The sequence below is a fragment of the Ostrea edulis genome, chromosome 6, assembly GCF_947568905.1.
Source record: "Ostrea edulis chromosome 6, xbOstEdul1.1, whole genome shotgun sequence".
NCBI lineage: Eukaryota > Metazoa > Mollusca > Bivalvia > Ostreida > Ostreidae > Ostrea > Ostrea edulis.
This window is the reverse complement of record NC_079169.1, coordinates 25,079,990-25,106,609: the sequence shown is the minus strand read 5'-3', so window position 1 is coordinate 25,106,609 and position 26,620 is coordinate 25,079,990. Positions and strand designations below refer to the sequence as shown.

At 36.4% G+C, this 26,620-nt stretch overlaps 1 protein-coding gene and 1 long non-coding RNA gene across 7 annotated transcripts; both read right to left on the bottom strand.

Moving 5' to 3' along the window:
- Positions 1–105: 105 nt before the first annotated feature.
- On the bottom strand, positions 106–20,373 carry LOC125647075 (uncharacterized). Of its 6 annotated transcripts, none has more exons than XM_056142145.1 (9): positions 20,328–20,373; positions 11,927–12,198; positions 9,184–9,288; positions 8,725–8,776; positions 7,528–7,784; positions 7,352–7,414; positions 4,530–4,571; positions 1,742–1,792; positions 106–1,556 (listed from the first exon to the last, which is right to left on the bottom strand). In XM_056142145.1, exons 2-9 carry the CDS (start codon positions 12,132–12,134, stop codon positions 1,174–1,176), a joined length of 1,161 nt encoding a protein of 386 aa, XP_055998120.1. In that variant the 5' UTR covers positions 12,135–12,198; positions 20,328–20,373; the 3' UTR covers positions 106–1,173. The 6 variants fall into 6 exon arrangements, with proteins under 6 accessions (XP_055998120.1, XP_055998119.1, XP_055998116.1 ...); XM_056142144.1 differs by lacking the exon at positions 20,328–20,373 and adding an exon at positions 19,940–20,098; XM_056142141.1 differs by lacking the exon at positions 20,328–20,373 and adding an exon at positions 14,290–15,989 and having other exon boundaries at positions 7,528–7,733.
- Positions 20,374–20,852: 479 nt separating this feature from the next.
- Positions 20,853–21,748, bottom strand: LOC125683398 (uncharacterized). The gene is made up of 2 exons (XR_007372942.2): positions 21,476–21,748; positions 20,853–21,314 (listed from the first exon to the last, which is right to left on the bottom strand). It is a non-coding gene; the product is annotated as an uncharacterized LOC125683398 (long non-coding RNA).
- Between the last annotated feature and the right edge of the window lie 4,872 nt (positions 21,749–26,620).

Sequence of the window (26,620 nt, the reverse complement as noted above, 5' to 3'; positions counted from 1 at the left end):
ACTGAACTTAAAGGGGCATGGACACGATTTGAGCTGAAAATTTTCAAATTTTATTTTTCCATTTTTAATGTTTAGAATGCTTAACTAAGGCATTTCTAATGGTCAGCAAAAATTTGAATGTCAGTTGTTGAGGTACATGGGAGGTACAGATCTCACAATTCTTTGTCATAAATGTAAACAAGGCTTGTGCCATGTTTTTGATTACATGGGTTAAATATTACTAGTAAAAGCTTCATTTAAAGCAAAATTTTACAATTTACAAGTTCATTTTGAGCACAATTAAATAGTTTCTAGTGTTTGGCATATCTCAATTTGTTTTAAACATGCTATTTTTTATTAAGCAATCTATATGTAAACAAAAACATGGCACAGTCTTGTTTACCTAACAAAGCATTGTGAGTGTTGTATCTCATTTGTAACTCAACAACTGATATTCATATTTTGGTTGACCATAAGAAATACTTTTATTAGTTAAGCATTGTAAACAATAAAAATGGAAAAATAAAATTTTTAAATTGTTCAGCTCAAATCGTGTCCATGTCCCTTTAAATATGATCGGTGTTTACCGGTATTGGTAAATCACATACCAAACCTTAGCTTCCTAAATCAAATTATGGTAATAAAAAAAAGTCTGGAAAACAAAAATTGAAGAAGTTCATCCAACCATGAAACTAAGTCTTATAATACATGTATATTTGTTAGAATAGGTGGACCACAACAAAAGTGAAACTTCATTTGTGTCTACTCATTAGGTAACTACATATCATATTTCAGATTCCCAAGTTTAATAGTGTAAAAAATAGTCTTTGTTTGGCACAAGGTCTTCTGAACCTCATAAAAATTACTCAACTGGGACAAAACTTACACTTTATCTGTAAACATACAGTAATAAACCACATGCCAAATTTCAGCTTCCTAAATTAAAGCATGGGGGAAAAGTTGGAACAATATATTTCAGCACAAAGTCCCATATATATTGTAGTAAACCAGATACTAAATTTAAGTTTTCTAAATCGAAACATAATAACAAAATACATTGTAGTTGAAAACTCAGTGAAACAGACTGCCTGACAGAAGGACAGACAGAGATTAAGCTTATAGTTCGGTTTCATTGGTAAGGGACTAATACATGTAATATCATGAATATACTCATCATCAAATGATTACGTATTGTCAACAATACACAGACTTAAAAACCAGATCATTTTCGAGCATAGACATAATGTCATCTCGTTGTTTTTCCCAAAACGAAAATGGTACTCTAACAACAAACTTTGCATCTTGCTTATTCACAGCAACAACTTCACGCAACTTTTGAAGAATTTGTAGTGAATTGTCATCATTCACATTAAAATCCTCTGTGAACAGAGTTTCATATTTTTCTTTGCTTTGCTCCTGAAAGCATGACACACTCAAAAGTTTGCACTCTGGTCCAAATATTTTCTGTGCCTCTGACTTTAGTTTTCCTTTCGAGATTGAGGCCATAACAACTACCACAAATATTCTTACTAACGGATCAGCTCCTGGAACGTGCTCCGGACCTTCAACCACATACACTGAAATAAACCTAGCATTTATTCATCTTTATACATAGCGATAGCAACAATGTGCTAGATACATGTAATTACAACTCACAAAGAGGACGCTAAATATTCACTGACCCCAAAACAGATATCAAAAATTGACTTGTACTTATTCTGACTGAAAGTAGACCTCTGAAATAAGCATCATAAGAAGTTACCCAGACTGCTTCCTGTTGGTGATTCATTTGTGTCCTCTGGACTGCCTTTGTCTGTGACCAAAAAAAAAGTAGTTCTATTCAAATAAAATAGATGGAAGATTATCAGATAAAATTCAATTGGTTTTATACATTTGTGAGACAGCTGCATAATTCATTTCCATAAATCTATAGTATAATTATATCATAACTTAAAATAGAAATATGCTTGGCCCTATGCTTTTAAATCAGTTTTTTAAGGTGGCTCATTACAACAAAATTTTATTTAATGGCTCAACCACCTGATATGAAGTATGATTTCACCATCAAGGGAGTGATTACAAGCTCTCAATTATTTTGTATGAATATCATGTTGTTATTTTTTTTTCAGAATGATAAAAAAGGTGTTATGTTTGCAAATAAGAGATTTTAAAATCCGAACTCTGCTTTCATATACTGTTAGAGGTTGAATATCAATTGTATTTTCTCATTAAGAATTCGTCCATAAATCTATACTTATTCAACAGATTAATGACATTTACTCTCTTATTGTCCTGTCCTAAACATTAGTGATGACAAAATAGTTTTAAATGTATATACACCAGAATCTCAATCATAGAAGTATTTTAAAATCTTGTTCAAGTCAGATATGACACATTTTGCCGTCTTTTGTCTTCTTTTTTTGTGATTGAAAATGTCATTATAAAAAGATGCTTGATTTTTTTTTTCCATCTATCCAGCAATGTTTCAAAGATTTTAAAAAATAAAGCACATCAAATCATTATGACATTTTCTGCCCAAAAAAAGGACGACAGATAGCAAAATGTGTCATATCTGACACTAAATTGATAATATTTTGCCAAATAAGAAATGAAGTTATAAAAATACATATCGGAAATCTTTCACATAAATTTTCACATTTTTGGGAGGCCAAATTAGGTCCTAGTCATGGTACCTCTTTAATTTGAGATGTTGATTTTAGAAGGATCTTCACTTTCTGAACAAGTGTGTTTTAGAGTTACTTAACATTTTCCAGGACTCCCGTTACTAGTAACTATAACTATACCTGTAAATACAGATCATTTATAGGGTGTGTGACACGTGTGTTTACAGATTTACTTCTAACTTCTTACATTGAGAGCACAATCACATTGAAAATATGTGTATGTCTATCAGACATTAATTCTACTGACAACATTCAATCACAGTGATGTCATCATTCACCCTCAAAGACATAAAGAATAAAGTTCCTGTCTCAGAAAATGTCGAGATATATTTAGAACAATGACCAGTAACTGTGGTTACTATGGAGAATATTAAGGGGGAAATCAGTACATGTAACTTCTGACTCAAAGACATAAAGAATAAAGGTTCCTGTCTCAGAAAATGTCAGATATATTTAGAACAATGACCAGTAACTGTGGTTGCTATGGAGAATATTAAGGGGAAAATCAGTACATGTAACTTCTGACCCCAAGACTATAGATCTCTAGGAATACACAGCCACTGGTGTTCAAAACTAATGCGAAATGTCACCCTGGTGATTCACAACACCTCATCATTTTTCAAATCTTTTCAACTTATTGGCATAACATTCAACTTATAGCAGTTTTTTCTGGTACATATATGTACCACTTTTAAAGAAATCTGTGATCTGACATTTGTTAAAATAAAAGTGGTTACAGAGAATGGGTGTTAATCAAAATAGATGTAAAATAAATACACCATGCATAAAACAGGCTATTATTTCCTGTATAGTATAAATATGTCCCCCTTTCAAAGAGGGGCATATTGTCCGCTCAATATCTTGAGAACCAGTCACTTGATCATAATATTTCATATGTGGGTTGGTTTTGAGTAGAAGAGGACCCTTATGGTATTTCAGGTCTCAGGTCAAAAAACCAGAGGTCAAAGGTCAATCTACTTTGGACATAGGAATATACTGTCCGCTCAATATCTTGAGAATCCTTTGCTTGACAGACATCAAACTTGGTACACTGGTATATCCTAAGGTGTAGATGACCCCTATCAATTTTAGGTCACATGGTCAAAGGTCAAACTGGACATTGGAATATACAGCCCGCTCAATATCTTGATTTGTGGAACAATATATTTGAACCCACTGAATAGTATATTTTTTATTGCATTTCTTGTATAAATTTTTTATTTTTTTTTATACTATTATAGCAACCGCAATAATTATTTTTTTGGGTATAATTTCAGTTAATTTTGAAATGTATGAGTGGAGTATGAATGGTTGGTATGAGTGATTATATATCCATTGTACATCTTACCTATAAAAGTATATAATATGATGCACTTAATTTCTATTTGTACAATGGACAATGCTAATAAAAAAAAATAAAAAAAATATCTTGAGAAGCCTTTGTTTGACAGAAATCAAACTTGGTACACTGGTACATCTTCAGGGGAAGATGATCCCTATTGATTTTGAGGTCACATGGTCAAAGGTCATTAGTTGAACTGGACATAGTAATATATGTCTCCTATATTTTAAGAATTATTTGCTTGATTGACATCAAACTTGGTACACTGGTATAGCATAAGGAGTAGATGACCCCTATTGATTTTTAGGTCAAATGGTCAATCCACTCTTGACATGGAAGATAATGCCTGCTCAATATTTTGAATTGATGATACTACTATCAATTAAATGATGTGTGTGTATATCCCTCTTCAATTTTGCACCATGGGGGGGGGGGGGGGGGGGGGGGATATGTGTATGTGTTTTACAAACATCACTTGTTTTCATTTGAGTTCTATTATAACCATCTCATCTATCTGTACCTACCCAGCAGAGTCCCGGTCTCATTCACGTCACCTTCTTCATTTTCTGTTGCAATAGAATGTTCATTGTCACATTTAAAACATGAATCAAAACCAAATATTTTATGCAAACTTTAAATATTCAACAATACACCATTAATCTGTTAAGCTGTCATTCATATATTATATGTAAATATCGAAACGTACTTCCATACACAGTACATCTTGTCACACGACAGAGAGGTGCATTTCTTTTTGTATTTGAATATGATTCTTATAAAGTGAACTTCTGGGTATGCAGTCTTGAAATAGCCAAGACTGCAGCATGTTGCCCACAAAGCATAAAGTGCGGAGTACTGTGATGAAATTACAAAGTTTTGATAACTCTACGAGTGACATTCCTGGATCATAAAAACATTTTTTAACGTAGTTCCACCCTCCTGTGATGTCATAATATTTCGCAAAGCCAATGATTTATTAAGATTTATGGAACATAAATTTTGTTGGTGTCTTTTTCAACAGTTATTGTAAAAAATCTTGTTAATCATAAAATATTTCAAAAGTCTAAGTTATATAGAATAATCAATCATATGTTTGCAAATATTGAATCCAAGGGCAATAATTCTGTTTTTCATTGAATCCATTATCAAGTCGATAGATTTCCTTCATTTTTCACCAATATTTTGTAAATTAATTTTTTAAAGAAACAGTTTCATGAAATTGTTATGAATACTATTATATCGTTTTAACCAGTTTTTGTGAAATTTTGATAATGCTGTTTAAGGAAAATTGAAATTTTCTGACGTTGATAACAGGTATATCTGTGTTGATAAAATTTTTAATAATAACACAACATACTAATTCTATCATCTTTAATCGTTACTAAGATTTGAAGAATCAACAATCAAATATAAGATTGAACCTATAATTCTAGAAGGGTAGAATTACCTTAAAACAGATGACCGCGCCGGCCAGCTCCTTTACCAAAGACAACATAATGCATGTATGTTGAAAATAATTACTTAAGAATCCTAATATTTACTTATACAATAGTATAGGAATTTTTTAAAGCTAATGAATGACCGTACAATTATTTGACGAGTTTTCAAAATTCAAAACAAGGAGCCTATGGACCTCAAAACAATGAGCCTTTGGACCTTAACAATGTGCAATCTTCAAAAGACAGCTCAATCAAACAAAGTTAAACTTTTCATTATTTTTGAAAAATGAAAATAAATTGTCCTTAGCTTTCCAGATTTAGTTTTTTCAATGTGCAAAAGTAACGGGCCACATTGTTCATTTGAATCACCAAGGCCCTGCTGTTGTTCAGTTGTTGTGATTTTTAAAAGTTTTTTTCTTCAATCTTTTTTCCAATGCATAATTTTGGCCCCATATTGTGGCCCCATCCAGCCTCAAAGGGTCACAACATAACTGAACTTGAATTCACACAACTTGGGGATGCCACAATACCAAATTAAAGAAAATTTTCAAAGATTGCATGATTTTTTAAGGTTTTAACCTCTGCCCTTTCAATTCCCTAACCTGTTTCATACTTTAAGAAGATTCTGTCATCATCATTCCTACAAATGTACAGTTTGGTTTGATATCCAAGAGTTGAGAAGATTTTAAAGAAATATTTCATTTTCAATATGTGTGTGTCAGTTAAACTCATATAGTAACATTTATCTCTTACCAGAACTACTGCTAATTAAGAGATAAGATATCATTTTTTAATGTTGTTGGGATATGACATGAAGTTGGTCACGTGATCAAATCCTATAACGCCCGAAGGTGGATATGATGGGTCAAGTTAACATTAAGCTCTTAGTTAGGTTTTTGGAAAGAAACAACGTTCATCGTTAGGACTCGCAGTTGTAGCCATGCAGGAGACGAATCAAGACAGTAGGACAGATTTAGACCAAGTGCAGGTAAGTTGCGTCTTTTAATTACCTTTAGTGTGTGTAAAATAAAATAAAAATGAACTGACGGAGTTTTTGTTCACTTGAGAGATTTCTGTTGTAGGATTTTAATGAAGACTCCCACCGGTACCCTGACAATAATGAACATGTAAATTTTTCGAGCCTCGAAACCAGCCTCGCTTATAATCATGCCGAGTCATAGCCGTGATGGAAGTTGCCAGGAAACAACAGGTTAACTTATCATCAGGAAGTAAATACATGTAGGCTTATAACTCTGCCTACATGTTTTCGCTTCCAATATCATAGAACTTGATTTTATAAATTCGCCATGCAGAAGTTGCAGACGGTATTTAAAACTGTATAAAATGAAACAACAGAACGATATATGTTTAATGTTTCTCTTTTATAAATTGATGAAATTCTTGTTTTTTACAAAATAAACTGTATAAATATCCTGCTGCATTTATTTCTGTTATGATGTCATTGCAGTGGCGGATCCAGGGTTTACGAAAGGGTGTGTGTGAAAGTCAAGTATTAGCCAAAATGCTTAGCCATTTTGGGTGCCAATCTGGAATTTTACTAATCTGGAATTTTACTCACACTATTTCTATTATTTTAATTTGTGGTGAGAGGGGGGGGGGGGGGGGGGTCTAAATCCCCCACTGCATTGCAAAAGCAAGAAGCCAGGTGAAAATACAGGAACTGACTTTTGAAGCGGTGATTGTATTCATACGCAAGAACAAACTGATCACATGACCAAATTCATGTCACACAAAATTGAACATCAATTTCATTAGTACTGTCATATAAGGAAGTGCAGTGGCAAATGTAAATATTGCCAAATAAAAGCCCACAAAATGTGGTTAAAATTCAATCTCAGCAAGACTTAGTATTTTCCATTCAGAAATTGATCCCTCTATCGACTTACCCACACCTTTCTTCATTCTGGTTTGTGACATCTTTTCTAAATCTTCTCCACCAGACTCTTCAACTGAAATCATATTTTTTCTTTTTTTCACCATTGCCAAGTATATCATCTCAACAATATTTCTTTGAAACACATACACACAATCCCGTTTTACTGAACACGAGATTTACCCTTACCTAGATTCTTTTGCTTGCCTCCTCTGCTTCTTCGTTTGTACAGCAGTGTGACAGTGACTGCAGACACCACTATTACAATTGTAATGCCTATGATGATTCCAACAATTGCTGGTGTAGGGAACGAGTTGCTGGTGGCATCACGTCTGCTACCGTTCACTGATCCCGAAGAAATAGATAAAGCTCCCTCGTCCATTTCCTGTTCCGAACTAGAGGTGAAGCTTATGATCGATGCATTAGTTACTCTTTCTACAGTCGGCCTGCAGTATCATATAACAGTTATACATTGGTAATTTTTCATAAAGCTGGGTTTGGGGGGGTTGGGTGTACAAATATATAATTTTGGCCTATTTTGGCAATTTCTAAAGATTCACCAAATCAAATATCACTATAATTAGGTAAATCTGTATACATATGATACATATACACTGTATAAATGAACAAGAGGCCCATGAGCCACGTACATCGCTCACATGAGCAGCAGTTCCAAGCAATAAACATGCTTGAGCAAAACTATCATTATACAAGCAGCTTGGTTTAAAAAAACTTTTCAAAGGTAACAACTAAACATTCACCAATTTTCATACTTAATGGTAATTACTAAATTTGATTTCAAATTCATAAATTTTCATTTGCTCTTGTAGACGGATATGGCCTTTGATATTAACAAATTTCGTCTAAGGATGCTTTGAGCCAAGTTCCGTTCCCTATGCATTTGCATGTAAAACTTTGATCCCCTATTTCTACTTTGTCAGGAAGCTTTCATGTAAATTTCAGCTTTTCTGGCCCAGTGGTTCTTGAGAGGAGGACTTTTAAATGACCCCACCCTATTTTGCATTTTTGTGATTATCTCCCCTTTGAAGGGCGCATGGCCCTTCACTTGAACAAACTTGAATCCCCTTCATCCAAGGATGCTTTGTGCCAAGTTTGAATGAAATTGGCCCTGTGGTTCTAGAGAAGATGAAAATGTGAAAAGTTTACGCCAACAACGCCGACAGACAACAGACAAATTTTGATCAGAAAAGATCACTTGAACCTTCAGCTCAGGTAAGCTAATTAAAACAAGTTCAGCAAATTTATCTCCACCAAAATTAATGGTATATATCGTGTAGACCCAAAGCTGCCAAGTTTGAGTCCCACCAAAAAAAATATGGCAATACGGTAATGCAATCATAAAAGTTTTTCAAAAATGTTACTTACATTGGTTTCGTGGTGGCAGCTGTTGGTTTGCTTGTCTCAAAACAAATGGGATCTATGTATAGATATTACATTAAATCAATTACTGAATAGATGTATGATATTTCACTCCTAGATCATAACAACATTACAGAGAACAACATTCCTCTCCCAAATGGAAATAGTTTCCTCTGTGGTTTATATAAATTTCTATTGTGCAACTATTAATTTAGTGTTTCAATCATAATTACTGGTCCAGAGCTCTATTTTAATTAACAACAATATCATCTACTTAAAATATGCTCATGGCAAAAGACCTTTCTTCATTGGAGAAAGAAATTTGAAATATCACTGGCATTATAAAATTACATTTTCATGACTTCATCTACAACTTTCCGCTGTTCATAATTGAAGGCCATTTATTGCAAAAGTGTGTTGCTGTTTTTAAAATATTAAAAACCATCATACTAAGAATAGCCTTACATATGAATACGGCATTGGACCAGTACAGAGAGGGTGGACAGTTGGATGAGGAACACTGGAACACGTCAATCCTGGACACTCGTGAGTTGTACTCCGGACACATTCCTGTCACAATGACAATTAACAAATAATTCAAAGTCATGCAACTCCAAATTTCATGTGTATCTCGAGAGAAAGAAAACTGGTACAATGCTACATTTGTAATAGATATAGTCTGAACAAATTTAATGAACTCATTCGTCCAAACCATAACCACATTGAAAAAATTAATTATTTTGTAAGCAGATTTTGTCTCGTGTCCTGCTTGAGAGCAACAGAAATGAGGTGATCACAGAGGGATGAGGTATTGCACAATGCAAAGCATAAACTGAGAGTGAAGTGTAAACTGAAATATCTACGGATTGTATTTCACAGGAAAATTAGCCCACAATGTTCATTTACATATATTTATGTATAGTATGCAACCAATGTCGTGTAATTAATGTAATTAATAAGAATAGTTTTGTTTAAGTACAGACCCTGAAACGTGCTACTACACCAGTTGCACGGTACGGTTCGGTACGTTTTATGAACGGTACGGTTCGTTTTCTGAACGGTACGGTTCGTTTCTTGAACGGTACGGTTCGTTTCTTGCACGGTACGGTACGCTTCTTGAACGGTACGGTTCGCTTCTTGCACGGTACGGTTTGCTAAAAATAGCTGCACGCTTTGTGAACGGTTTGCACGTTTTATTAATGAGGTGGGCGTGGCCTGAACGCTTTGACTTCGTATAAATTGTACGTTTCGATAGTTTGTTTTCACTCGATCGGTCTTATTCGGCTCTTTCATTATCGGCTGCAGGATTTGTGGTTGTGTTAGAATGTGCACATGGGGAAATGAGACGTTATTTTTGATTGCTTCGATGGAATAATTCCATATTGATAACGTACATAAAAGTTATGAATAAAAGTTTTTAGAATTTGCTTAAGTCTAAGTCTTAATGGTTGTTATTACGTTTCAATTTGTTTTTCATTTCTCATCAGACATTTATTAATTTACGATTTTATAAAAAGTTGTTACATGAACTGCTCCCCGACATGGGCGTGCGTAAGTGTAAGAACAAAGCGTATTAAGTTTCCGGATATAAATTACAGTGCCTAAATTGGAAAAGTTTTTAAGAAGAAGTGAATTTTGTTTTGAATACACTAAAGTCGTAAATGACACAATGATTATTTTCTGCACTTCACATTTATTGTGATTTATCATCGGCATTATGAAAGATCCAGGATATCTGCACGTGAAGTTTGTACGTCCTTTTTTGTCAGCATTCAGTCATTCAAAATTAATAATGTTAGATATCTGTTGCATTTGTCTTTGAATCAAATAAAATGATGATAATACATATATATTCCTATCCTTTATCACGCGAAGTCCGATTTTCATTTCCCTGACTTTATTTTTGATCACTGAAAATTGAATTAAAAAAAATTAACAGAAAAGTAAGGCAAGTGTATAGTTTGCAATAAAAATGTTTCATATACCTTTTCTATATATTGTTGAAATACTTGAAAATGCTGAAATGAATAATTTTTTGCGGCCGATTTGATGCTTTGCATCAATTTAACTTGTTTACATTCTTTTACACATGTATGTATCTATTTATTTCTCTGTCGATGTAATTAAAAATTGTTTATTAGTGTATATAATAAATCCGCCAATCTACATCTATCTATATGGGTCGTTATCAATGTAGAAGAGAAAAAGATATGTCAAAATTATTGCTAATAAAGTAATGAAAATATTACAGTGTAGAACGTGACAATTTTTCTAATCGGTCTAGAAATTTCTCATATGATTCAGACACTGTACGTAGGAATTAAAGTACATATTGAATACATTAACGCTACAAATATCAATTTCATCCGCACATATGGCTAAAATAATATACTGTGGCTGAAAAAGTGGGTCACGTGACATAAATTGCACGCTTTCTGCACGGTACGGTACACTTTCGGGCTTTTGGGGGCGGGGTTTGCATAATATTATCCTGCACGCTTTCTGCACGGTACGGTACGCTTTTTGAACGATACGGTTCGTTTCTTGAATGGGACGGTACGTTTCTTGAACGGTACGGTTCGTTTTTTGAACGGTACGGTACGTTTCTTGAACGGAACGGTTCGGTTCATTTTTAAGGTGTAGTAGCACGTTTCAGGGTCTGTAATTTAATAATTAAATCACAAAATCGTGAAGGTTTAGAGTTGACAAATCGTTTATGGGGCAAGCTGGTTTCATGAATTATGATAGTAAAAGTTCGCATTTTCATTTTAGCAAAAAAGTAATGAGAAACATACAAAATAAAATGATAAGACAAGTTGACCATATATTTTTGGGGGGTGGTTTGATGTAAGAATTCACAACAGTATTTTTGGATGATTTGTCTTTATCATGGGGTGATTTGTAAAATGTTGAGCTGGAAGTTAAGAGCAATTTGGCTTGGATAATCTCCTGTTAGATCTACTTTAGATTCCTAAATATATGCGAAAAATTCCATTATCGCATAATTTCACAAGAAGCATCACTTGCAAAATAAAATTACTCGCTTTCATTTTTATATTGTTGAAATACACGTTAAAACTCTTGATCAAAAGACCAATCGAGAATTCATGATCATGTGATTCCACGTCCATGAGACAATTCACTAAATTAAATTTTAAGGAATCTACAGTACTATAACGTCTACACGAACGCCTGGAATTTCACACACCTTTCTGTATCCAGACTTTGGATAGACACTGCTCTGTAGTGGCACCATTTTCATCTCTCAAACAGTGGTAGTAATTAGGAGGCTTGCATTGGAGCGCTTGTGACGCCCTTTGCCAGTCACTCGCTGATAGAGGGCACTGCAGGGATTTCACATGACCACAAAATGTCATCAACAGCAAGGTGTACACATATACAAATACGGTTGTCATTGTGAGTCCACTGTTGTTGCCCAAGCCTGGGTTATGTACAACAATTATATATAGTCGAGCATATCTACAAAATATAATGAGTACATGTAGTTACATGTATTTAAATTAGAGGAAGTACTGTGAACAGGTGCTTTGACGGTACATACCAGTAACCACGAGTTGCACTAAATTAATGATAATCTCACCAATAGGATTCTCCACCAATAAGAATTTATCCACAAGTGGCAAATTTGCTGCATCACGTGCAGCTTAATACTTGATCGTTTTTACCTCTCCAAAAAGGATTTCTACAAATCAACAAGCAACAAGATGCCCATGGGCCCACAATGCTCAACTGAGTCATATTGGCCCTATTAATTGTTCTTCAAAACATATTTAAAAGATCTTTACCATGACAAATTTTGACCCCATGGCAGTTCAAAAGTGACTTAACTTCAATCCATACATGGGATGCCTCATGACTAGCATGGCCTTTCTGTTCAGGAGAAAATAATTATTTATATAATTTTGAAAATTTCCCCCCAATATTAATGTACAAACGTATTATGTAAAATTTTATCCCTGATTTGAGCCAGGCCAACCTAACCCAAGGGTCAAAAGAAACAAACTTAATTTTAAAAAAAATTCGCATATTGACATCATGGATCCAAATAATTTAGTGTGACCCGGCCTGCTACTCATAAATTTTTTTTTCAAATTTCCTATAATTTTCATGTAAAAATATAAAATACTATCAAAAGAAATGTTTTACCAAAGTGGAAACATAAATACAATGCTATATTTCCAAGCAACTTGTCCTGGATATGATAGGTAGGATATTGAGCAACAAAATAACATGATATAATAAGAATTCCAAGTATTTAATTACCTCTTGAATATTTATCATTTACTTAGTTTGTGTATCAGTCAAAATTGGGTGATGAAACTACGTATTATGATAAACTTACTGAGCAGATTCACTTATCTGTCCCACTCCCGCATGTAAACAAGTTGTTTTGCACCATACTAAGGACGAGAGTTCTCCAAAGGGAAATAACTCGGACGTATCTCGAAACCGGCGTATTCCCTCCCCCAGGCCATGATCTGAACAAAATTGAATCTGCAGTACCCAAGGATGCTCGCATGTTAATAATGACAAGTCATGCTCCTGCTGGTCTTGAGAAGAAACTTTTTATCAAAAATTCCCTCATATAATTGACATGTAAAAGGTCCCTATCAAAGACCCATTCTCCCCTATTGCAACCCCATCCTACCCCTGTGACCATGATTTGTATAAACTGAAATCTGCACTACCTACGAATGCTTACATAGATGTGCGTTTCAGTTTGGGCTTGACCTATTTTTCAAAGAGTTATGAACCTTGTATATTTGACAGCATTAAATACTTAGTTGGGCTATCCCTGCAGAAAATCAAATTGACAATTTGTATATATGAACTTACATGTATAAATGGGTGACAGATCAAGTTTGAGTCTCCTTTAAATAATTATACTGCAAAGTGGGGCTCTTTTAATTTGTTATGCTTGCCATTAAGGTCTATCTAGTTATTTTTATAAATGAAGACTATCACATTTAATAGGTCTCAATGGGTCCACAGTCTACAAACTATATAATGCTTGAAAATAATCTAGTACATGGCAATATGGGACATACCACTGTAGGTAACTGTGACCAAGTGTTCAAATAAGTCAGCAAATACGAAGTTTTGTTACGGAAACTATTGAACAGTAACAGGATGTTTTCCTCATTTAATTAAGCATAATTTTAGAACTTTGTACAATACATCTTCACAAGTCAAGGGTTATTGATTCGTTACCTCACACTAACCCTTGACATCAGTCGCTATTTAAAAGTTGGGCTCGAGAAGAACGATGACGCAGTACGCTAAAATTAATCAGCCAATGGGATTTCTTGTTTCAGATGAAAGTTTGGTAAGGGAATAAACAGAAAGTAAAAAATGGCGTCCGTTGACGAAAAGATATGTGAAAAACATCAAATCGATCATTTGACTGAAAACCAAAAGCTTTCGATATCATGTATCAGAGAAGGAAAAGATGTTTTTATTGGGACTAAAACCGGCAGTGGTAAATCGCTATCTTACGAAGTTGTTCCCATTATTTTGGAAAATTTGTTAAAACATAGTCGACAAACGTACTTCGACAATCCATCATTTTCATTCGGCTCATACCCCAAACCCTCGTCTAATTGTTTCTTCAAGCAAAACGAACTCCCGAAAATCAATCGACGGCATCTGTCTTGTACTAATTGGCCACAAATTCTACACCATAATACCGTCGCCATGCGTGTTTACTGTTTAGTTTTGTTTTCGACCGATTGTGAAAGCCGTTGTCTGATTGGTTTGCAGCTTCAGGCTGCAAACCAATCATATTGCTTCTACTTGAGCCCAACTTTTAAATAGCGACTGATGTCAAGGGTTAGTGCGAGGTAACGAATCAATAACCCTTGACTTGTGAAGATGTGTACAATATTGATTTTATGATGTACATGCCATGTTGCATAATAAATTCAAACCATCATGTGAAAAGGTTGCAAAACAAAGCTATAGTAACAAAATCAATAGTTACAATACATGTATAGTGTATGCATGTCATTTTCCAAATATGGAAGAATTCAACATTGGAAAATTCCTAATATTAAACAAGATGTGTTTGTGAAACACAAATGCCCCCGATAATGGCCAATTCCAAAGATGGCCAAGATCACAAGGGCAAATATCTTGGTACCAGTAGAAAGATCTTGTCAAAAGAAATGCTCATGTATAATATGAAAGCTCTAATATTTACCATTTAGAAGTTATGACCAATGTAAAAAAAAATTAAAAGTAAGTTAAATGTCAAGGTCAAAAGGTTTAATACCAACGGAAAGGTCTTGTCACAAGGAACACTCATGTGAAATATCAAAGCTCTATCACTTATTGTTCAAAAGTTATTAGCAAGGTTAAAGTTTTCAAAAAGTAGGTCATACTCCAAGGTCAAGGTCACATGGTCAAAAATGTTGGTATCCACGGAAAGGTCTTGTCACAAGGAATACTCATGTGAAATATCAAAGCTCTATCACTTACTGTTCAAAAGTTATTAGCAAGGTTAAAGTTTCAGACAGAATGACAGACAGGACAAAAACAATATGCCCCCCGATCTTCGATCTCGGGGGCATAAAGATGTCAATGATTTTTCCAAAATCAATAGGACATAAGATACATGTAGCTTTTAAAATTGGTATGAAAAACAATGGCTTCTGTAGAGGATTGAACCAGTGTGACCTCTGGCACAACCAGTCCAGTGCCCTATCGATCTAGCTAAAGGGTTAACCCACTACAGCCAGAGCCATGTATTGAAGATTACCATATTGTCCCCTCCTCCGAGGGAGGCATTCCACCTCTCTGGAGTGCCTGCACCTATACAGTCCTGGGGGCAGTTATTCTCACCCACTAGAGAGATTATTACCCAGGTCCCAACATGGGCACCAAATGTAACATAGTCAAGTAGCTGCCTCGATCTGCTGAGGACCGAGCCCGGGCCCTACAACAGTCCAGCGCTCGATCAATCCACTAGTCATAACTAATAGGAAGCTTATATAACATAATTCACACACAATATGAAAGTTTAACCACCATCAAGAAATATTATGCTTTAGCAATGTCAGTCAATCTAACCATATTGGCACCCAATAAATCATAGGTCAAGGTAGGTTGATTGATGTGTTGCTGTATATTTGCTAAAAACATAATCGTGATAAATTACTGTGCTTCAGATGTTTTCAAACTTTTGAACTTTCGCCCTCAAACATGTTTAGGGGCATCCTAGCTTCTCTTCTAAATATCATAAATTCTTCACTTAGAAACTTGAATGATTGAATATGAAATGTTTTCTTTGGTTTGTTTTAAAAACAGGATATGAAGGCCACAGTGGATTATACATATTTTTTCTGCAATGTGGATGACCTTCATATAGCGATCAATTCCTGTTAACAATCCAAGAAAGACATTTTATCATTAATTTTTATATTTGTCTGTATTTTTTTAAATATATATATATACTTTCAAGTACATCAAATACAGATATTATTGACATGTCAGTTATTGAAACACATCTGATTCAGCTGAAAATCACCTGACCTTAACTTGCCTATATATTTAATAAGTAAGTAAGTAAGTAATTTTTATTTAAAGTCGGAAACTATATACAGGTAAACAATAAACATGAGCTAAGAGCTCTTTAACCGACTATATAGCATTAAAAAAAACCACAAAGCACTAATGATATATAATTGCATGCATAGACATAAAAACAGAAATTTGAAATAAAACAGGATGCATACATGTATACAGACATCACAAGTATTTAATATTGATTCCATATTTGAATGATGGTAAAGGGAAATATGTATAGTCAAAGAAGACAAAAATCTAAAATAAAATGCATAAATAAATCATATAGTATAATATAGGCAAGCGTTACTTATTATATTTAATCAAACAAGAGGCCCATGGGCCACAACACTCACCTAAGTCACCTTGGCCCTGCTGTTCTTCAGAAGATTTTTTATAAGATTTTAACCCTCCATGACAAATTTTGATGATGGCCACCCTATTTAACCGAAATTGAATTTACATGCACATAACATGGAGCTGCTCTGGAAAATTGTTTTTAAATCTTTGACATTTTTTTCCCTTTATCATGTTTATCCATATACTAAAGAAAGTAATGGTCTCTGTTAGTATTTCTCTTTTGGGGTTTTGAAACCCTTTTGATAAATCGCTACATTGTTTACACGTGCCTAATCTAAGTCATATATATATATATGCTTGCATTACATAACCTGTGCTTAGCATCTGCTTTGCAGACGACATGAATAATCTTGGTTTTATTGAAAAGAAAAGTACATCATAAAATGATAATGTTCCAGGGGAAATTCAGTCACCATGTGGGCGACCTGATTTCTAATATCTTTAAATCGCCCACAACAAATATTACTTGCATTGGCGAGTAGTTATTCACATATCAATATGACTAATTCATAATGGCCCTGCTGTTCTGAAGATTTTTAAAGATATTTCCTTATATATTCCCGTATATATACTTCGAGTGGCTCCACCCAATTTTAACTTGCACATGTCAGAAAGCTTTTGTAACAGGAAAGGAAAAAATGCAATGGACCAGACCGGGATTCGAACCCAGCCCCCTTAAATTCTCTAGTCAGGTGCTCTACCAGCTGAGCTATCTGGCCACCTGATATCGAATCCGGTTGACTGCTACATTCCTCCCTCCTCAAATTGTCTTTGAGGAGACAACCCAGATTCTTTTGCTCCTGGCAGAACTTTCACCTGCAAACCCAGGAGTGGTCAACAGCACCAAATGTATAAATGTAACAGCTAGGAAGGGAGAAAATGCAACAGACCAGACTGGGATTTGAATCAGCCATTCGGGGCCCCCTGAATCTTTAGTTAAGTGCTCTACTAACTGAGCTATCTGGCAACTGGTGATCAGACCCAGCTGACCACTACACTTTAAAACTTTGAATTTAATCTTTTCTGGCCCAGTGGTTCTTGAGATGACCCCACCCTATTTTTGCCAATTTTCTTCATTTTCTCCCCTTTGAAGGAAGCATTTATTGAAAAATTTATTGTTTATTATATTTTTAAAATACATGTACTTCATGGAGAAAGTAAATTGTTTACTTTTTACAATGTATACACAGTAAATAAATGACTAGTCTATTTCTATTCAAGTGATTTAAAGAGCATGATTCTAATCATGGAGGGTTTTTTAAGGTCTTGATTTCAAGGGCCTGGGATTTCCAATTGGAAAAAATAGCTACATTTGCTTGAAATTGGGAAAAATGTTTCATACAAAGAAGTAGGGAGAAAATCAATCCAGAGTGCATTAAGCACAGGCACTCGACGATTTAAATATCTATAATAAAAAAAATTGTCTTCCTGTACATATAATGTTTACAGGAAGACAATTTTTTATTTTAGATATTTAAAACGTCGAGTGCCTGTGGCATTAAGGAATATTGGACTCCTTCTGACTTTCAATTTGGTCAAAGTTACATCTGTAACCTCATTCAAATAAGCAGGTCAGAAAATTAGGTTTACCTAACAATTTTGAAGCAAAAATTGAATCTGTGGGTCTGTGAAGAAAATTTATGAACAATTCGGCTACCCTGCTTGATTTGTTTTCATTGTTTAGGAATTTCAAAGCTTAAAATTGGGAAAAATACCTGCTTTTTAGCATTGGAAATGGGGTCTTATTTTGGCCCCCTACAGACCCTAAAAAATCCCTGTCATGGTGAAGTTAAGTTATATTGGGTGCGTTCAGAATAAACCCAATGGCACCATCACCGATTTGCCAATGGTAAATATTTCATGCAGTCATTGGTACCATTGGATCCTTGTGTACTCTGAATGAGTTTGGGCAGTCTTATTAAAACCACCCCCTCCTCCTTACACTCGTCAGGACGAGCGTAAGGGAGTGTCAGGACGAGTGTAAGGAGGAAGGGGGTGGTTTTAATCAGACTGGAGTTTGGGTTACAAATGATGAGATTACCACAAGCTGATCAATTAGTACGAAATGTTGAAGATATACGCTCATATCACCTTTGTGAATAGTTTTGCACCAAGAAGATGCGTTTAGAAATATATTTTGAAGTCCTATTAATTACTTTCTCCATCATCGCTAGCCAAGAGTATTCAGTCAATAAATGCGAAGCGGGGTGGACCAAAAACCCTTTGGTTAACGAAGATGTATTTTCTCTTGTAAAACATCATGAGTATAGATCATCTGACAAAATTGGTTAGACTGGGAGATTGCTACACCATATCACTTACACTTGATGTTTTTAAAACCCATTTCCGTCTATGCAGGGGTATGTTTGAAGCAATATGTCTGAAATTGTCTTTTAGTTGATGTCTGCGAAGATTTATAAGGGGGGTAGATGTGATACAAAATCGGTTTCTTTCAGTATGTACGCAATGCCCACCATTTTTTAATACGTCATAAATAGAGTTAGCTATAGGTTGTCTGCAGAAATGTTTGCCATCGGTAAATTTGATTGGCAAGCATTGGTGTAGTATATATGCAAGTTAGAATGTTATAGACTTTGATAGTATATTAGTAAAAAAAAGATAACTCTATGACTTGTTGAAATCTAATGTCATTACTAGTTGTCTCCCTTATATTGTGAATACACATGCTTCCGGTAGTAAATTACAGTGATGAACCTTGAATGGTGTTTGTAGTGAATACGTCTATGAATCGGTTTAATCCGCACCGTGTATAGTTAGATACACGACAATTGGTACCACTGTCGTACCAATGGTAACAAATTTTGCCAATGGTAACTGATGTCAACCAATGGTAGTACTCTGAACGCACCCAATATGTATAGTACATTTAGTTTGAGATTTCATCTAAAATCAAAGTGTTTCAGGCAGGCAGTTAGGTCATTTTCAGATACACCCAGATAATCTCGTCTTTTATGACGAGATCATCCATGGGTATCCGACGACGTCGGAAGAATAGACCTGACCTAAATATTGATTTCATCGTTTTTAGCCCTTTTCCTCCATCGTACAAATTGAACATTTTAAATTTCCCTCCAATTTTAACCTGTTATTTTAATTTTGCTGATTTACCCACAAAACCAATATTCTTTGGCGATATATGACGAATGGGAATTGCTTAGATTTACTAAGAATTGTCTTTGAGGGAGTCTAATGATGGATCTATAATTTGGTTTCGCTTTATGCTACTAGTTTCATTTACACTAGAATTTATACGTACTTTTAAGCGGGAAAGCTGTACTGGAGCAAACACTTGTGTTTAATTCATTGTTCATTCTTTAGGATTTCTGACATAATTAAACAAAAGGACAGTTGAATTTAAATCAAACCGCGATATCTTAATTTAAAATATAATTTTGTCGATACGTTTCGTGCCTTCATCTTGATGCATCCACGGGCACTGGAAGTTAATGTAAATATATAGTGTGTGCATGTATAAAAAAGGACATGCACACACTATATATTTACATTAACTTCCAGTGCCCGTGGATGCAGACAACGTATAATGATACGACAATAACCTTGTAGTATTCAAACATTTTTAAATAGACCAATTATGACGAATGTAACTGTAAATAAACATGTTTAAACTTGTGCCAAGCACTTACCTTGCTCGTGTTGTAGAACTTTACGTCAAATACGGAACACCGTTAGTGGTTTCTTTCAAAATATTTAGGGGCGATCTTACGTTTTTAAATAATGATCGGTGATATGACATTTTTAAAAACGGTTTCTATGCGAGATTTGTGTATTCCATTGAAATATATAAACTCTGATAAAATACGTCCGAAATACCCAAGGAATTGAACATTTAAAAATACAAGAAGGGGGGTACCGGAAGTCTTGTCCACCAGCACCTGTGCTATGGTTGGTGCAAGTGGAGGCCAGGGTCACTTACAGTCATCTACAGCGGATGATACAGTAATATTGCAGAGGAATGAGCGAAGCGGACGCGCCATCGAGGAAAGTACAGACAAGACTCATGTTACAATGAGGCCTGCCAAAGCGCAAAAGAAAACTTGCAGAAATGAAGCCGAAATTGCAGATACACTGCATAACTATTGTCACAATTTGTGATAATGGCATGGAAATAATCCCTCGCTGCAAACCGTTCTTTGAAGAAAGATCAAGAGTATGTGCAAATAAGTTTATTATCGTGCTCACTAATATAGCAAGTAACATCTACACTCATACACACGCATGCACACAACAACACGCATACACACAAAAACAAAACAAAAATATGAATTTACAGACGATTACACGTGTACCCGACTAAAGCTAAATGTTACGTTATGTTGCCTTATGTAAGAAAACCAGCAGACTTGTCTCTCGAATTCGAAATATGTTACACAGGATGGCGAAACAAAATACGTTGACTAAAGAGTTACCACACTTTACACAACAGTCGTTGGCTGTCTTCAGACACGTGGTGACACTTTGTCCATCACTCGCTCAACGTTTCTGTAGCCGTGAACGTATTTCCTGTATTTCTATAGGTCGTTCTCCAACGCTGTTCAAATATCTCAGAACGCCATGTTATACATGTTGCGAGCACCTGCTCGAGCCATACAATAACACACACAGCTGGTCACCTATAATTACACAAAAACAGTCGGGGTTTTTACATATACATTATATACTGAAAACTTGCATATGTCGGGTATATTGTGTAATACAAATAAACTGGTTACATAAATTTAAATAGAGTAACAAAATTTCCTAACGTAAACAAAAATAAACAGTTCACACTCACCGCTGTCGAAATGCTCAAAATTGTGTTCTCACTTTCCACACAGGAACATCATTCGAACACCCGTACTAAATGTACATACAACGCAGGCCCAGTAAACCACACAGGTAAAACTCTCCACCACACAGGTCTATCATTTTCTCACATTGGGCGGAAACACCTTCCCACTTCCACGGCCTGGTCAGAACTAACACGTAAGCATTTACAAACCGGTCTGACAGCCGTGACCAACTATCCGTAACGACTATATGATGAGAACAAACTATGGAACGCCATAACAAGCATTATAAAACAAACTCAAATTGTGATAATTATTCTGTTGACGATAATGAGCATAGATTAATGGTAGAAGCACAGCAGACTGCGCGCATGCCACCGATTGCGAGTGCGCCGATATTTGCAAGTGCGCCGTTGATTGCTTGTGCGCCGTCGATTGCGAATGCGCCAACATTTGCAAGTGCGCCGACATTTGCAAGTGCACCGTCGATTGCTAGTGCACCGTCGATTGAGAGTGCGCCGATAATTGCAAATGCGCCGTTGATTGCGAGTGCGCCGATTGATTACAATGCTCCACTACTGAGTGCGCCAAATACAAGACAGGGAATCGCGCAGGCACAGAGTTTGGATGCAGGTGTCAGAAACTCGCTGAATGTTAAACGGCACATGGATGAAATAGATCAAACCAATAAAAGTTCAAAGTGCAATATCAAACCTGCAACATTTGATGGCAGTCAATCTTGGCTGGACTATAAATCCCATTTTGACGCATGCGCTACCATAAACAACTGATCAGAGAAAGAGAAAGGTCTTTACTTGGCTGTTTCACTAAGAGGAACGGCATAGGGCGTACTTGGGAATGTTTCAAAAGAAACAGGACACCAGTATGATTTGCTGGTCAAGGCGCTACAAGAACGCTTTGCGCCACCCAGTCAGACTGAGTTATACCGTGCGCAGTTAAAAGAACGAAAACAAAGGGCATCTGAGACATTGTCTGAACTGGGACAGGCTATCCGTAGACTAACTTGTCTAGCTTACCCTACAGCGCCGTCGGAAGTTCGGGAAACATTGGGGAAAGATGCGTTCATTGATGCCTTAGTTAATTCGGATATGCGCTTACGCATTAAACAGAGTAGACCCGTAACTCTTGATGATGCGATACGGCTTGCAGTAGAGTTGGATGCCTACTATAAAACGGAGAGGCGAGGCGATTTGCGGATGGTTGAGAGTACAGAACGCGATCATGTAAAAACCGCACAGCCATTAGAACTAATAGACCTGATGCCAACGATGCAAACTCAGCTAGATGAATTGGAAAAACAGGTCCAAGATCAGAGTTGGAGGCAAAGAAAAAACACATCACAGTTGAAAGATAAGAAAACTAGCGATGGGGTGATTTGTTATTATTGCAAGGAAAAGGTGCATATTCGTCGGTATTGTCCGAAACTAAGGAATCAAGACACAAATAAAACCAGTAATAGCCCAACGGAGAAAACAAATAGTGGGAGTGCGCGGCGAATTCGTAGTAAGCGCTGAAGAAATCAACGCATGCAAGGACACGTGGATGGAAGCACCATGAGTAATGAGGCTGGTATATTTATTGAGGCTGTTGTTAATGGTACACGCACAAAACTGTTAATCGATACAGGGGCTTCATTAACATTACTTTCAAAGAGACTGCACAATATGATAGAGCAGGAAAATCGACCTGAATTAGAAGAGAGTGCGCAGAAAGTTTTCAATGCAAGTGGAAACGCACTATCGCATTATGGAAAATGAGAGTATCAGATCCGAATAGGAAAGTTTGAAACAATTATTCCAGCTATGGTAACAGACATCACAGTCGAAGGTATCCTTGGCTTAGACTTTTTGAAGAAAGGGAATGGCGTTATAGATCTCAACTCTAACACTTTGAGACTAAACAACAAGGAATATCACATTTCATGTGAAGGAGTCATGGGCTGTTACCGTGTCGTTGCAGCTAATGACATTTCTATCCCCCCTAGAAGTGAATTAGTTACCGAGGCTAGAATTGCAGTGCAAAATACATTCGGAAGCTCAGATTACATAGTTGAGCCAAAAGCAAAATTTCTGGAGAAGGGCTGTGCATTGGTTGGGAGAACATTGGTAAAAGGTGGCGAAACTGCGTGTGCGACTTATGAATATTACAGATGAAATCCAACAGATATACAAGGGAACGATGATAGCTAAAATGACAGCTGCTGATGAAGAGAACACACCAGAAACAGTACGAGAACATGGTGTAGGACTCCGATCTGATGTGCAAAAATTACTAGATCGATGTATGAAAAATCTGTCGTGTGCACAAGCTGCGCAAGCAGAAAAATTTCTGCATAAATATCAAACTTTGTTTGCTACCTCGAATTTTGATCTTGGTCGAACTACAGTTGTAAAGCACAAAATCAATACTAGTCCTACTGAGAAACCAATTAAGCACAGAGCACGGATAATCCCATTGCATCTTTTACAGGAAGTTGATAAACAAGTCAACGAAATGATGGGAAAAGATGTAATAGAACCATCAAACAGCCCTTGGGCTTCACCTGTGGTTCTAGTGCGCAAGAAAGATGGGTCGATGCGCTTCTGCATTGATTATAGGCAACTGAATGCAGTAACAATTAAGGACGCGTATCCCCTCCCAAATATAGATGAAGCATTTGATCACCTGTCTGGACATGCTTTATTCTCCACGCTAGACCTCAACAGCGGATATTGGCAAGTGGCCATGGACGACGAGGACAAGAGTAAAACAGCGTTTGTAACACGCAAAGGCCTATTTCAATTCAATGTGATGTCATTTGATCTAACCTGTGCGCCTGCGACCTTTGTACGTCTAATGGAGACAGTCCTTGCAGGTGGGATTTGTGCCTGGTATATCTTGACGATAAAATAGTTATTGGGAAATCATTTGAAGATATGCTTAGCAACCTCGAAAAAGTTTTTGATAGACTGCAAAAAGCGGGTCTGAAATTAAAAGCAAGGAAGTGTAACTTGTTTGCCACTGAAGTATCATACTTGGGACATATTATTTCAAATGAAGGCATTGCGACAGATCCAGAAAAGATTAAAACAGTTGCTGAATGGCCAGTCCCGTCAAGTGTCTCTGGTGTCCGCTCCTTCCTCGGGTTGTGCAGTTATTATAGGCGATTTATTAAAGATTTTGCTATGGAAGCAAAGCTATTGCACCGCTTGACGGAAAAGGGACGTAAATTCCAATGGACAAGAGAGACACAAGATGCTTTTGAGACTCTTCGTAAAAGATTGGTTTCTGCACCGATATTGGCACATACCAGACGTATCTTTGCCATTTATACTTGACACAGACGCGAGCAACCACTCTATAGGTGCCGTGCTTTCACAAAAAGTAGGTGGAAAAGAGCGCGTGATAGCTTATGCCAGTCGCATATTAACCAAAGCAGAGAAACGATATTGTGTGACGAGAAATGAATTGTTGGCTGTCGTGCATTTTATAAAACAATTCCGTCATTATCTGTACGGGAGACAGTTTCTTCTTAGAACAGACCACGGATCACTGAAATAGCTTCTCAAATTCAAGAATCCAGAGGCCCAGTTAGCTAGGTGGCTTGAGGTCATCAGCACCTACGACATGAAGATAGAGCACCGACCAGGTAGGAAGCATGGGAATGCGGATGCTCTCAGCAGAATTCCGTGCACACAATGTGGATTTCATCCCAACTGGGAAGAACAACCTAATCAGTCAGTGAGAATTGTGCAGTAGCCCTCAAAAGTAAATCAAGAGGAGTCTGATAGAGACAATATAAATTTATTAGAAGCACAGGAGGATGACAGAGATATTCATTTAGTGCGTCATTGGGTTGAGGAAGGCAAACGACCAATATTTTCCAATGTCTCACAGTATGGTTACGTGATTAAGTCACTATGGAATCAATTTGAGAGATTGAGCATTCGAGATGGCTTCTTAGTACGACGATGGATTTTGCTCCCCTCAAATCGAGAGACATTTCAGATTATCATTCCAAGTTCAGAGAGGCGAAATGTATTAAAGATGAGCCATGATAACAAGACATCAGGACATCTTGGTGTAACAAAGACACTAGCCAGAATTAGACAGAGATATTACTGGCCGGGATTACAAAGGGATGTCCACCAGTACATAGCAGGATGTGATATCTGTACAAGAAGAAAGAATCCTATCCCAAAGCGACGGGCTCCAATGCAGATCACAGCATCAGGTGTACCTATGGAAAGGATAGCCACATATATTTTATGTGAACTACCAGAAACCGACAGAGGGAATCGTCATATTCTCGTCGTGTCAGATTATTTCACGAAATAAACGGAGGCTTTTGCTCTTCCAAATATGGAGGCGGAATCTATAGCTCGAACGATTATGGAACAGATAATAGTAAGATTTGGCGTTCCTTCCGTTATCTATTCAGATCAAGGGCGACAGTATGAGAGCAAAGTATTTTTGAAAATGTGTCGGCTACTGGGAATCACTAAAACAACGACTACACCCTACCATCCAAAATCGGATGGTATGGTTGAGCGCTTCAACCGCACTTTAATATCAATGCTGAGCGCCTATATTCAAGAGAATCAGAGAGATTGGGACTTGCACCTTCCCTACATACTCATGGCATATCGCTCCACAGTACATGAAAGCACCGGGTTTTCTCCCAACATGTTAATGCTTGGAAGAGAGGCAACAACGCCTCTAGATTTAATGTACGAAATGTCTTCAGAGATGAAAGACACTCCAGCACACCAGTGGATCTGGATATTGCGCGAGCGCCTGGAGCAAGCACATGCAATTGTAAGAGATAACATGCCCGGGGAGATGCTGCGACAAAAGAAATACCATGATGTCAAATTGTCATGGTCGTCCTTTAAACCAGGAGAAATGGTATATGTATACTGTCCAGTCAGGAAGAGTGGCTGCTCCCCTAAACTGACTTCGTTTTGGAGGGGACCCTACAAAGTCGAGAAAAAACTATCTGATGTACTGTATACAGTTGCATGCGGTTCTCTAGGGGAAAACACTGTCATACATTGTGATAGGATGAGAAAAAGCCATGCTCAAATACTTCAAGGAGAAACAGATAGAGACGTATGTGACAGGCATGAATCTCCAGATGGAGACCAGCA

Bases quoted from the DNA above. Each gene is read 5' to 3' on its own strand.
- LOC125647075 (XM_056142139.1), bottom strand. From the start codon at position 14,435: ATGGCGACGGTATTATGGTGTAGAATTTGTGGCCAATTAGTACAAGAC. The intron at 7,415-7,527 runs GTAAGGGTAAAT...ATATGATTTCAG, and splicing joins AGGCAAGCAAAAGAATCTAG to TTGAAGAGTCTGGTGGAGAA. The intron at 1,793-4,529 runs GTAGGTACAGAT...TTTTGGTCACAG, and splicing joins TGAGACCGGGACTCTGCTGG to ACAAAGGCAGTCCAGAGGAC.